General features: G+C 43.7%; 1 protein-coding gene across 2 annotated transcripts in view; it reads left to right on the top strand.

Moving 5' to 3' along the window:
* Window positions 1-12,554, top strand: part of AHCYL2 (adenosylhomocysteinase like 2) — a 469,222-nt gene that overhangs the window by 120,126 nt on the left and 336,542 nt on the right. The window contains exon 1 of one of the 2 annotated variants that reach the window (XM_085653638.1): window positions 5,207-5,643. The exons of the other annotated variant lie outside the window; for it this stretch is intronic. Coding sequence (XP_085509764.1) covers window positions 5,587-5,643 — 57 coding nt within the window. The 5' untranslated portion in view covers window positions 5,207-5,586. Of the gene's footprint in view, window positions 1-5,206; window positions 5,644-12,554 lie in introns of those variants that run through there. 2 annotated transcript variants of the gene reach the window in all.

Here is a 12,554-nt window from a genome sequence, read left to right as displayed (position 1 = left end):
GATTCGGTTTGAAATTGCCGGCCCTGGACCACTCTGTAGCCACAATTACACATGGGGTTACCGACCTGGGGACAGCCAACCCCCGGAGTACGCGCGGGGAGAAACCGGAATTTGCTTTTGAATGATTACCGATAAAAGGCACCTTTTGGTACGTGCGCCCATAATCTGTTTGCAAAAAAGTTCTCAAAGCTTCACACACCTGTGCGCGTGTAGGGGGCGGTGGGATGGGTTACAACTCTGTTGCGGTGTCCTGTGACCGGCTAACTTAACACAATCCGTTTGAAAGAAGCGCATGGCGCTTTCTGTACTTCACAGCGTAACAACGTCTGTGGTGGAGGCTGAATGTGTCTGCGCATCAGAGGCCACAGGTGAGAACACACACACCTGTTCTATCCTTTCTGCTTCTCGCTCTCGTGTAACTGCCGGTCCTTGCGGGAAGGAAGCCCAGGGCTTATCAGAGCCGGGAGTGTCTTGCTGCCTGCACGCGCCAGTAGGCTCTCTGATTTGGTTGACAAGGTCCACCAATCACAGTGCTTATTTGGTAGTTGCCAACCAATCAGAGAGCAGACTGGCGCGTGTAGGCAGCGTGAGCAAGACATGCCGTAGACTCGCTATCTTATGGGCGTGTGAAAAAAAGATAGAGAATCGAAAAAACACGCCCACGGATCCGAAAGAGACTGGGCTTGTTTGGAGAGACAAAGCTCTTCTCCAATGGCTGACCAGCATTTAAGAGGCCAGCCAATGAAGAAGAGGAGAGAAGAGGGGCGGGTTGAAGCCCCACTTCTCAAAGTCATTAAATCTCGCGAGCGAGACTGCGCAAGCGCAGCCTTCGCTAGCCGAGACCTAAAAACGGAGTGTTTGATTAGCTCAAACGCTCCGTCCATCATCCCCTTTGGTATCGTTTATTGAAACAACCCAATGCATTTCGGGAAGTAAATTTCCTTCTTCAGGGGCATCTACAAATACAGAAACGAATATTTAGCTGACATATTTAACTGTGTTTAAGCACTTCATTGCGTTTAACCCCTTCCCCGCTCATGACGGAACCACTCCGTCATGAGCCACGGGTGCGCTGTGCTCATGACAGAGTGGTTCCGTCATGCGGCGGCCGCTCCTCCCACGCGGCGCTAATTCCCCGCCTGTGCGGGCGATTAGCGCAGTGGGTGGAGTCATGACGGAACCACGCAGTCATGAGCACAGCTCACCCGTGACTCATGACGGCGTGGTTCCGTCATGAGCACAGCAGCGCAGTCAACCCCCCCAAACCCCCCCAGCGCTGCGGCGGAATTCGCGCCGCAGCAAAGGGGTTAAAGAAACAAACGTCTTCAATTATGCAACTAAAACCGGAATCACAAACCATTTATACAGTAATTTACCCTGTGTTTAGAAACATTCCCTCCTTGATCTTCTGGTTAAATTTCAACACTTTGTATCCCAGTGAATCTACCCCACTGTGTGCTGCACAACTCTACACTCTTTATCACTGGCCTACATACAAACCTATACTGATGTGCGCTTACCATAACTGGTGCAACATTCACTGATGTTCTCCATATGATACTGTTCTTTGACGCCTAATAAGGGTTACGAGTCGATATACAAATCAATTATATTATACATAGGCTATCTGGTTTTAGGCATAAACCTATAATAACTGATAAAACCCCACTGAAAGGAAACTTGGCATCACCGGTGTAAACATATAAACACTGAAAAAACACCTTTGCAACCACAAACTAAGTGCCATTCAAAGAAAGGAAAAGATGAGTGAAAGACATTTTTATTTCTTCCTGAAGGGGCCACTACAATGTAACTTTGTTATACAAGGTAGCATCAAGAAAGACTGGGCTAACGTTATTCTGCTTGAGGTTTTTTAAAAAAAAATGTTTTATTGGTTTTATTATTACAATCAAAATTTAACATCGTTCGTTCCTTAGACACACAGTAGAAGTGCATTCTGGCAGCGATTATCGTTACATTCCTTCGTACCATTTTAGCTTGAAAAACTGCTACATACAGTGACAATACAAACTTTGATTCTATACCTCCTTGTCCGATTCGGTCCCCCCCCCCTCCCCCTCCAGCTGTTCCCTAGGAGGTTCACAGATGTATCCCCTAAATGCATTCCATGCACCCCATACTTTGTTCCATTTACGCGGACACCCACGATTAACGTATACTGTTTTTTCTGCTAACATGGTTACATCCAAGTCTTTACACCAGGCTGTGATCGTCGGCAACTCTTTCGCGCCCCATCTCTGCACGATGTTCAGCTTAGCCAACATTATTCCTAGTGTGACCCATTCCTGTGTCTGACGCGCGAGATCATTCGGACTCCAAACATTTAACAAGCAACATCTGGGCTCTGGCAGAAGTGATTCCCCCACTACATGAGATGGTGTTCTCATAACTCTAATCCAGTAGTCTGCTATCTTGGGACATTCCCATATTGTGTGGAAAAAGGTCCCTTCGTCTCCACATCGTCTCAGGCAAAACGGAGGAGGAGCTTTCCCTATTTTAAAGAGGGTGACTCTAGTATAGTAAGTGCGGTGCAGTATTTTGAGTTGTATCAATCTAAGTTTAGATGATATGGCCACCTCCCGTGGGGATGCCGTTGCGTCTTGCCAGTCTGTATCATCTAGTTCCCCAACGTCTCGAGCCCATTTTCCCCTAAGTACTGTGGTGGGATCTAGCAAGTTGTTAATTAGTTTACGGTAGGTAAAAGAAGTGGCCCGCTTTTGCATGTGGTCTGTAAGTAGGCTATCTTCTGAGGGGGTGGCTTCTGGGACCTCTGTGCCCGTATCAAAGGGCGGTTCGTAGCGTGTGTTTTACCTGTAAGTAGCGGAATATTTCCGAGGATGCCAGGTCATATTGTTCCTGGAGACATTCAAATGTAATTATATCCCCTTTGCGCCACATGTCACCCACCGTGGAGATGCCAATCGCGTCCCATTGCGCAAAACCTTTACTGTTCTTGAGTCTTCCCAACCGTTTGGTATCCCACAGTGGAGTGAGTTGGGTTATAACACCCCGCCAGCCTAATTTAGCTTGTGCCTTGTGCCATAAAGTGATCGTGTGTTTTGTAGGTCCAAGTAATGAGGGGGGTTGTTTCTCGTTGTACAGCGCTGACATTATACCCTCCGCCCTCAATTCGTGTCTGTCGGCTTTAAAGGCGGGATCCGTTTGCGGGGCGTGTATCCATTGGTTGATAATCTTTAGCTGCGCTGCCCAATAGTACATCTGTATGTTTGGGAGCGCTATCCCCCCGTCGTACCACCCCTTTACCAATTTACCCTGTGCAATTCGCGCCGGTTTGTTTCCCCACAGTAAGCTGGAAACCTGTGCTTCTATCGTTTTGAAATAGCCTGGGGGTACCGGGAATGGTGCGGTTTCAAGAGCGTACAGGAATCGTGGAAGCGCCTTCATTTTAAAAAGTGCCGCCTTTCCCAGGAGCGTTAATGGTGGTGATTCTGCTTGAGGTTTGTTGTTTAGGGATGTCACTTAAACATAGTCTCTTCTTCCTTCTGGTTTTTTTAAGTTTTGTGGTCTTTGATGCTGTGTTTAGAAGCATGTTTTAGGTCTTATTTAGTTATTTTATAAACTGTAGAGAATCTGGAAATATCAAAATCGTATTTGATAATTTGGCTACATTTGATTTCACTGATAAGTAAAAAGGCTGGTTTCATAAGAATCTTTCCTAATATGTACCATCACATTTACCCACAGCCAGAGAATGGGTGAAATTCTTTGATACACCAGCCCCCTTTTCTAGTGAGTTAGTGTTGATTGCAAGTGAATTGCCAAACACCCCAAGCTTTAAACATTCAATGCAAGAAGTAGTGACAGGTATATGTGAAAAGAATGTTGTCACCAAGCATCTGAGATAGTGGTGAAAACATGACACCAGGCGTTTGGTAAAAATGGAACACAGTTTCGCTTGGAATGCTGCTGAAAAAAGTTCCTACCAAGTTCAATAAAGATTGGAGTGATATTGTTTGTATTTGCAGTAATTAGGCTTTCCAGTTTCTATTTTTGGTAAATTCTGCAAGGGTTTTTTCAGTACCTTAAAAAAACAGTGGTTATCAGTGGTTACACATTTTCACGCCATTCAAAAAACAACAGAAACAGTGTTTTTCCGGTGTTATGGAATTTTAATTATTGCTTGCTTTCTGGACTAATGAGGTATATGAGGTCCAAATACATTTTTACTGCACCAGAATGGACTACAAAGTCAATAGCATTCTTCATCAACTCTGAAGATTCTAAAGATGCTTTCAGCATACCGTCTAGCAAGTGACAAGGATCTCTTACAGGGATTCAGCTCAGGTATCGATTTTGACAATCCATCATATGTAGCTGAATTATACAGTATAATCAGACACCTCATTATACCAGAAATGAGTAGTGCCACTCAAAGCTGGTACTGATCATGGCGGAGGGCATGGGTGCAGGCGAATGTCGGGGGCACAGGGCAGAGGTTGGTGATTGTAAAAGGTGAAGGAGGCAAGGAGAACCGAAGTCAGAAGGTCAGTTTATGAGCATCTTATAGGAATGTAAGTGGTTTGAAACAGATCATACAAGTCAAGGACCTGAATACGTTTGCCAATTTCCTTATAGAAGTGAACAAGTTCATTTGTTTTTAAGATGCATGCTCAAGGAGCAGTTAATTTCTTATAAATTCAGCAGAAACGCTTTGATGCGCCATGGGCCAGAAACATTTGCCCTTCGTTGCCCCTATTCGTATTGTTCTGAGGAGGTTTTTGCTTTCCACCACAGACTCCCTTTAACTGTGTTGCATGTTGGCACCACAGATAGTTGCTGTCGATCTGTGAGGGCCTGACTGAGACCTTGTCTCTTTCATAGGCTGCTTGTTTGTAGTTCATTTTTCTTGCTGCGTACTTCTGTCCCACATGCGAACAAGCTAAAGAGGAGTCCTGTCGCATTGAGGTGCAGTGAGTTAAAGGGGAGGTGCCTGCTCTTCTTGCCCCCTGCTGTCTTCCTTTCTCATTTGTACTATAAGGGAAATCTTATATTTCCCTATCACGTGCTTAAGTGTGACCGTTCTGGTCTCGTGACCTTTCCACTGAAACCATGAAGTCACTCACCCCATCAATGAAGGCTGCATGATTAGATATCACGAGGACACCGGTTGCAATAAAGATTAATGTTAAACGGAAGAGCCGCCTTCACCTGGAACCTTACCAGTACTCTGCAGGGGGCATAACTAAGGGAGAATGCAGAGTAGTGTTTGGCGCTAAAGTCCATACAAGCGGAGGGGAGCGGCAGCTTATCAGTGAATATGACACCGCTTTCAAAGAAAGGTAGCCACGTCCAGCCTCTTGTTCATAACTGCTGACACCCTGATCCAATCAGTTTGCTATGCTGATCACTAAACACTTCTAATGAGCGGCCATTGTGTGGCTGAGGGTGGACGCGGTGCCAAAGCCTCTGTAACCCTGCTCTGAGCTCCTTGGACGACTTTCGTCTTGGCTTTGGACTGGAGAGGACTGCAGCGTTCTCCGTCTTCGCAGTCAAGTTGGTACCAGGCTAGACGCTGCACTTTACACCCGTTGCCCAGACATAGCCATGGAGGAGGCAGACCAGAGCGCTGGCACTTCTGCATTCCACATGCCCGAGTGGTTGGTGAGTGCTTGGGAAACACTTTCACGCTGCTTCGACTGCCATGGGGGATGCCGTACCGCTGGCTTGTGTGCTAAAAGCTCAGGAGTTAATCCCACAAACCATCCCAGGAGTTGGTTTTACTGCAGACCCTCTCCTAGTGCTCTTATCAACTCTGATGATCTCACCACTTATTGCTCTTAACTGTCCACCGACGACATTTGGCAAATCGTCCCCCTCTGCACTTTTGTTTAAGCTGCTATGAGCACTTCGGCATTTTTAGGCGCTATTTTTACTCTGAAATAAAAGGCTTGTATTGTAGTCGGCTCTCAGGTATAGCGTGCCAGGGTTAGTTCCCTTACAAGTTTACCTTTGTTGCATGAGGTGGTGCAAGTGATTGTGCTTTGAACTGCCACTGTGGTGGACGGTGTGTTCTAGAATTGCACGTGTTTATTGCTGTTGTGTTAGTTTATTTAGTATGTGCTTAAATTTATTAATATTATTTTTGTTTTATGCTTGAGACTGAGACTCCGGTGCTGAACCTCTCAGTTGAGGCAGACCATGTGTAACAATCACCAGGGACCTCTGGTAAGTGTAAAATTAGGACCTGCCACCAAGGCTTCAGCAAGTATTGGATTATTGTTACATTGTTGAATATTTGTATTAATGTAAATCTTTGGCTTATCGCGTGAACCCGGCAGAGAAAACGCGCTGATATGAATCTCTGGTGGGCACTAAGTCTCAAGACTTTCCTCTTTCACCTGTGATAGATAGGGGCGAGGCTTCTGGAAAGGAAGCTTGCGGTTCCCTCATGCTGCTGTAGAGGATGCGGGTCTTCAGTAACCCGAAAATTCCACCTCCGGCGCTGTACCCCAAGAGACGAGTAGCGTTTCAAAATGTACTTCATTCTATATGAAATGCCAATGTAATATGCACATTGTCTTTCTACCTTTATTATTCTAAAGTGCATTGAATGAACTAGCTTGTGATGGCAGAATATAAACAAAGGTAAATTAATAAATTCTGCAGTGCTCCCCAGTAACATGCTGTTCATCTCTTTCCGCCTTATTAAGATTACGTTGTAGAAGTTGTGATTGACCAGGCCGCTAAAAGTGTACGTTTGTCCTGTAGACGTGGAACCCGTGCCTTCAAAAACGAGAAAAGTCCCTGCTGTTTTTCAGCTGTGGGGTGATGTGATGACTCCTGGAAGTCTCTACACAGATTGCACCATTCTACTGTGTACATACATGCTAAAATGCCAACACACTCCAGAACACTGGATGGTAAAACTGTCCCTCGAGTTTTGAACGATTGTTTTTGTGTCGCACAAGCACTGTACAATAATCTAGAACATTTTACACAATAACTACTTTGTTGGAATCAATGCAAGTAGAGGCCTCGAGGAGTGATGGATTCTATCACATGCTTACGCTACAGATTAAGGTTCTCTTGCCTCAGATAGCTCGTTCTGTGTACTCTTGCTTTTGACACCCCTCCTCTCCCCGGGTACATTCGAGAGTGTTTTCTAATATTTTGTGTGTTTGGGATCTTGTAAAACGGCAGAGGAGGCACGTATGCATTTCCTTCCTACAGTTTATCTGATGATTTATATCTCTTTTATAAACGTGTACGAAGTTTTCGCTCTCTGTAAAGAAAGTGGTCGAATGGAGAAAAAATAACCCAACAAGCATTGACAAAGTAAATAGGTCTGGATTGCATTTTTACTCCTCTACATAATCTTCAGAAAAACCTCCTGCAGTGAAAACAAAACAAACATTGCCTAATGTTACGTGTGATGACTACATACTTTTGAGATGTAAAATAGGCCCTCATGCATTTCGGTGTAAACACTACACAGGAAGCAGACTGACCCGTAACAGCCATTAGCAAGAACAGGGATTGTGTTACTCCTCCAGAGGGAGCCAAAGCCCAGTATATGTGTATTTGAAATGGTAACACTAAGTCTGGGAGACAGCTGTGTTATCAAGTCTGACGTAAAAAAAAACAAAAGCAGGACTGGGTCTCTGCAATACTAAGTGCTTTGGTGGGAGGTGTTTTATTTCAATTTAGCAGTCGGTGAGGAGATATCCTAGTATCCTTGTACAATTTTTTTCCGTGTAGCCACAGGTGATCGCTGCTCCGCTGACCCGCCCATTGTAATGGCGAAACTGGCGTTCTGCCGCTCGGGCTGGGAAGGACTCTGTGGATTCCTCCCGGATGTGTTATCGGCAGGGTTAGCTCCGACCGCGCAAAGTGAATACCTGCTTCGACTTCCTCTAAAGATTTCTAGAAGGCGAGGATTACGGAAATTTTGCGGTATCTGCTGAGCACTAAGAAGGTAACGAGACTGGAGTCCGGAGAGAGAAGAAAACGGCTCGATGTGGAGGAGTCCGGCGTGCCGGTAAGCGGATGAATTGAGTTGGGAGACACCGTGCCCGCTTACCCGTTCATGGTACAAGGGGAAGGATATAGGGTTACTCCTGCGCCTTAACTCCCGTATTTACTCTCTCCACCTTTCATAACTTTAAAGCTCTAAACGCGATGATGTGCCCTGCTTGAGGATACGAAGGAGTACAGGGGGTGAGACTTTAAAAAATAGCCTTGCGCAAAGACACCTTTTTAAAAAAAAAAAGCGGAAAAGTTTTTCCCGAACTGAAAATAGGATTGGCAAGGGAAAGAAAGGTGAAGAAGAACAGAGGGAAGAGAAGAGCTGAGGAAAATAATAAAGATAAAGGAGGGGAGTTTAAGACATGGGAAAACCATTAAAACAAGGAGGCACGGCTGCAAAATTCGACACGGCGGCACGGTCAAAAACGAAAACTCGCCAAGCCCAGGCAAAAGAAAGTTCACGATTAGCCACTAAAGAAATCAGAGAAATTAATATCAACCCTCAAGGGCTCGACAGCACTTTGGAAAGCTCAGAAGAAGAAGAATCTTCTACTGTATCTCCGGAAACCGAGGTAATAGGGACTGATGCAGACAATATGGTTTCAGACTGCCCAAGGGCCAACTCTAGTGGGGCTAAACAGTTTCCATTATTTTTCAAAAAGGCTATTCCCCCATCGCCCTTGATAGAGTCAATTCTAGATCTATCTAAAACTGGGCCAGTCGAATCCGCGCCTCTCTCAGCAGTCCAAGTCTCCCCAAATGCAGAAAGAATTGAAATTGATAAGGATATTGTCCATCAAGTCATCCCAGAAGCCGCAAAGGATCAAGATCAAAGCCAGGCAAGTTACCAAAATCAAGAACCTAGTACACCACCGGCAGCTGTAAATTCCCCAGAGCCAGAGTTACAGAATGCAACCTTGACTAAACGTCCGGGAGAAGCCACAATTGGGGAGACAACTATTGTTACAGCCGAAAAGCAGAGTCATCCTGATCAGACTATTGATACTGCTAGTACACATCAATTGGATGTCAGGGACATGTTGAATTTAATACTCGATGAAGTTCGCGAAATTAAAAGGAGCCAGAAACTGGAAATCGCGGCCTTACATGCACGTCTGGGAAAGATCGAGGAGGTAATGTCTGGATTCCCTGTCAAACTTCAGGTGGCAGAAGCCCGGCTTTCAGTGTTGGAGGACCAAGTCAACATGGTTATGTGTGAAGTGAAGGAAGCGACAAAAAAGAGGAAATATCTGGAAAATAGACTTGAGGACATTGAGGGTCATTCACGGAGATCAAATCTAAGAATAGTGGGGGTTCCGGAAGGCATTGAAGATTCGCAGACGCTACAATGGGTAAATACATTCATCAAAAAGACAGTGCTTCCAGAATTTGAAGGGGACCTCACAATTACCAGGGCCCACCGGGTCCCTGCACATCCCTTCCCGAACTCTACAATACCGCGAACTATCCTGTTGAATTTCGCTGATTTTCGAATCAAGGAGAGAATATTGATGAAAGCTATTCAGCAGAGACAGTTTTTTGTTAACGCAACTTCAAAGTGTCATATATTTGCAGACATGACTGCCTCCGCAGCACGAAGAAGGAAGGAATTTGTGAAACTCCTCCAGCTATTTAAAACCCATGGAGCCCAAGCCTCAATAGCACAGCAATCAAAATTAAGAGTGCTAGTTAAGGGCAAGATCTTTATTTTCTCAGATCTGGAGGAGGCCCAGGCGTTATTAAAGAAGATTTCACAGGGTTAATAATTTGAAGAGAAACCTCCCGTTATAAAGGAAAGGAGAGACGTAGGGAAGGGGTAGAAATAGGGAGGGGGAGGTGAGAAAAGAGGGTAAAAAGAAAGGCACAATGGCATTTTGTAAATCTGATTTTTTTTTCTTTTTTTTTCTTTATGGTTTTGAGGCTTTTTGGGGGGTCATAGGGGTAGCAGGGTCACTAGGATGTAGCACCATGACACCCATGAATAAAGAAGGGAGGGAGGGAATGTGGTTGGCATGGTTGGGGTGGGTGTATCCACATTTCAAGGGGTGGATGGGAGGGAGGGGAGGGGAGGGAGGGGGGAAATCGGAGCAGAAAAGGAGCAGGAGTAAACGACATAGAAATTACATTATTAGAAATTTAAGGTAATCTGTAATCAGAAATCTAAATTGAATTTTAGCAATTGCAAAATCTTATCAGTCAATGCTAATGGTATGTTAAATAAGCAAAAGTATGGCGCTCTCATAAAATGGTTAATATCATCCGACCCCCAAATGGTATATTTTCAAGAGACTCACCTAAAATCAAATTTTCCCAAACTTTTTTTGCCTAGATTTTTCTCCCACGCTTTTTTTGCATCAGCTGGTTTGGCTCAGAGGGGAGTCTTTCTAGAAAAATACCTTGGGAAATCCTACAAGTCCAGAGAGACATACAGGGGAGATGGATATGGGTAATGATTAAGTTGCAGGGGAAAACTATAAACCTGGTCAATTATTATGGTCCGGTTACGGATGAGATTGAAAGCCTGATCAAAATTCACGAGCTTTTGAGGGGAGTACCAGGGCAGATTATAGTAGGAGGGGATTTTAATTTTATACAAGATTTGAAGAAAGATACATCAAATAAAAATAAAAAAACAACTAAAACCAAATACTTTAAGAATTGTGGAGGCCCTCAAAAAAGAATATCAATTGGTAGATCCTTGGCGACTTAGGAATCCCGAAGAAACAAAGTTTACTTGTGGTTCATATCGCTTTTCAACTGCATCTCGAATCGATTTTTATCTCATATCAAGATCCCTTCAAATTCTAAAAATTGATAGTGGGTGTAATCTTTTTTCTGATCACGCCAGAATTGAACTCACGATTGTATTAGATGGTGGGAAAGGGGAGCGGGCGAGGTGGCAGCTCGACCGCACTCTCCTCCAAAATCAGGACTGGGTAAAGGATTTTAGGCAATGGATCTTGGAATTTTTTAAGTTAAATGAAAACACAGCTGATGTGTTTTCGGTTTGGGGTGGGTTTAAAGCTGCTGCCCTTGGTCAGATTATCGCCTATACGGCGGCCCAGGCAAGAGTAAGATCGCTCAAAATAACTCACCTTCATGTTGCAGTTGAAAAAGAATATATTCTTCGGGACCGGAAATGTCCCAATGAATTTGAACAGGCAAGAACCGTCTTGCGGGATTTTTTCGTCTTAGAAGAGAGTTGTAGTTCTAAAATGTATCAGCAAAAGGATTATGAAGAAAACCAGTTAATAGGCAAATTGTTAGCAAATACAACAAGGAAAAAACAGGAGTCAGCATTCATTTTAAAGATACAAGACCCTCAGTCTGGCCGAGATGAAGTTGATAGGGAAAGGATCTCACAGATGTTTGTTGAACATTATCACAGTATTTACTCAACGGAGTATTTAACAGGCAACGATATGATTTCTAACTATTTTTCTAACGTGGCAATTCCTAAACTTTCTGAGAGTCGGTTTTCCCAACTCGAATTAGAGATTGAAACTGCAGAAATATCAACCTCTGTAAAAGAAACAGCCGGGGGGAAAGCATGTGGGCAAAATGGATTTCCCATCGAATTTTATAAACTATTTTTAAAAGAACTGCTGACTCCTCTGAAACGATTATTTAATAACATCAAAGAGGGAGGTCATATACCGGCAACGTTTAAAGAGGCGATAATCGTGTCATTCGTAAAGAAAGACAAAAATCCCGAAGATATTAATTCCTACCAGCCCATAAGTCTTTTAAACTGACTATAAAATTTTAATGAAAATATGGGCCAAACGTTTTACATTCGCGGCTCAAGAGGTGATTAATAGTGACCAGACAGGATTCATAGCCGGTAGCTTCATGGCAGCAAACACAGAGTTCCTAATACAAGCTTTAGATTATTTTAATACTAACTCGACTCCGGCATGTATTGTTATGGTAGATACCGAAAAAGCTTTTGACTTAGTTAATTGGAATACCCTGTTTTTTACTCTAGGACAATTCGGATTCCCTGCCCAGATTGTTGATATGTTACGTAACATTTATCAAGGTGCCTCGGCCCAGGTTTTTATTAATACGAAAACAGCTGGCTCAATAAAAATTAATAGAGGGACTAGGCAGGGATGTCCTCTTTCGCCGTTGCTTTTTTACCTTTTTTATTGAACCTTTAGTAATTAAGATCAGAAACAATGCTGCTATTCGATCCCCGGTTTCCCGAATGTTCAAAATAAAATTGTTTGCCGACGACATTATTTTATATTTGATTCCCAATAAAGAAAATATAGAGTGTGTTGAGAGAATTTAGAGAATTTGAGCAAATTGGTGGCTACAAAATAAATTCTAATAAAACAGAAATACTCGCATTAAATACCGATCTAAACTGTCTTCCATCTGGCTTGAGGACACAAGCAGCCAACAAAGATCCGATTTAGGTATTTAGGAATCTACATCAACTCTCAATACCATCAGTTGCATGAATTAAATTACATCAAAATGAAAGATAAAATCAAGAAACATTTTGATCAATGGCTTTTACTACCACTTTCAATTGTGGG

The sequence above is a fragment of the Triturus cristatus genome, chromosome 4_1, assembly GCF_964204655.1.
Source record: "Triturus cristatus chromosome 4_1, aTriCri1.1, whole genome shotgun sequence".
Taxonomy (NCBI): domain Eukaryota; kingdom Metazoa; phylum Chordata; class Amphibia; order Caudata; family Salamandridae; genus Triturus; species Triturus cristatus.
Note: the sequence above shows the minus strand (reverse complement) of the source record. Positions and strands in the feature narration are given on the sequence as shown.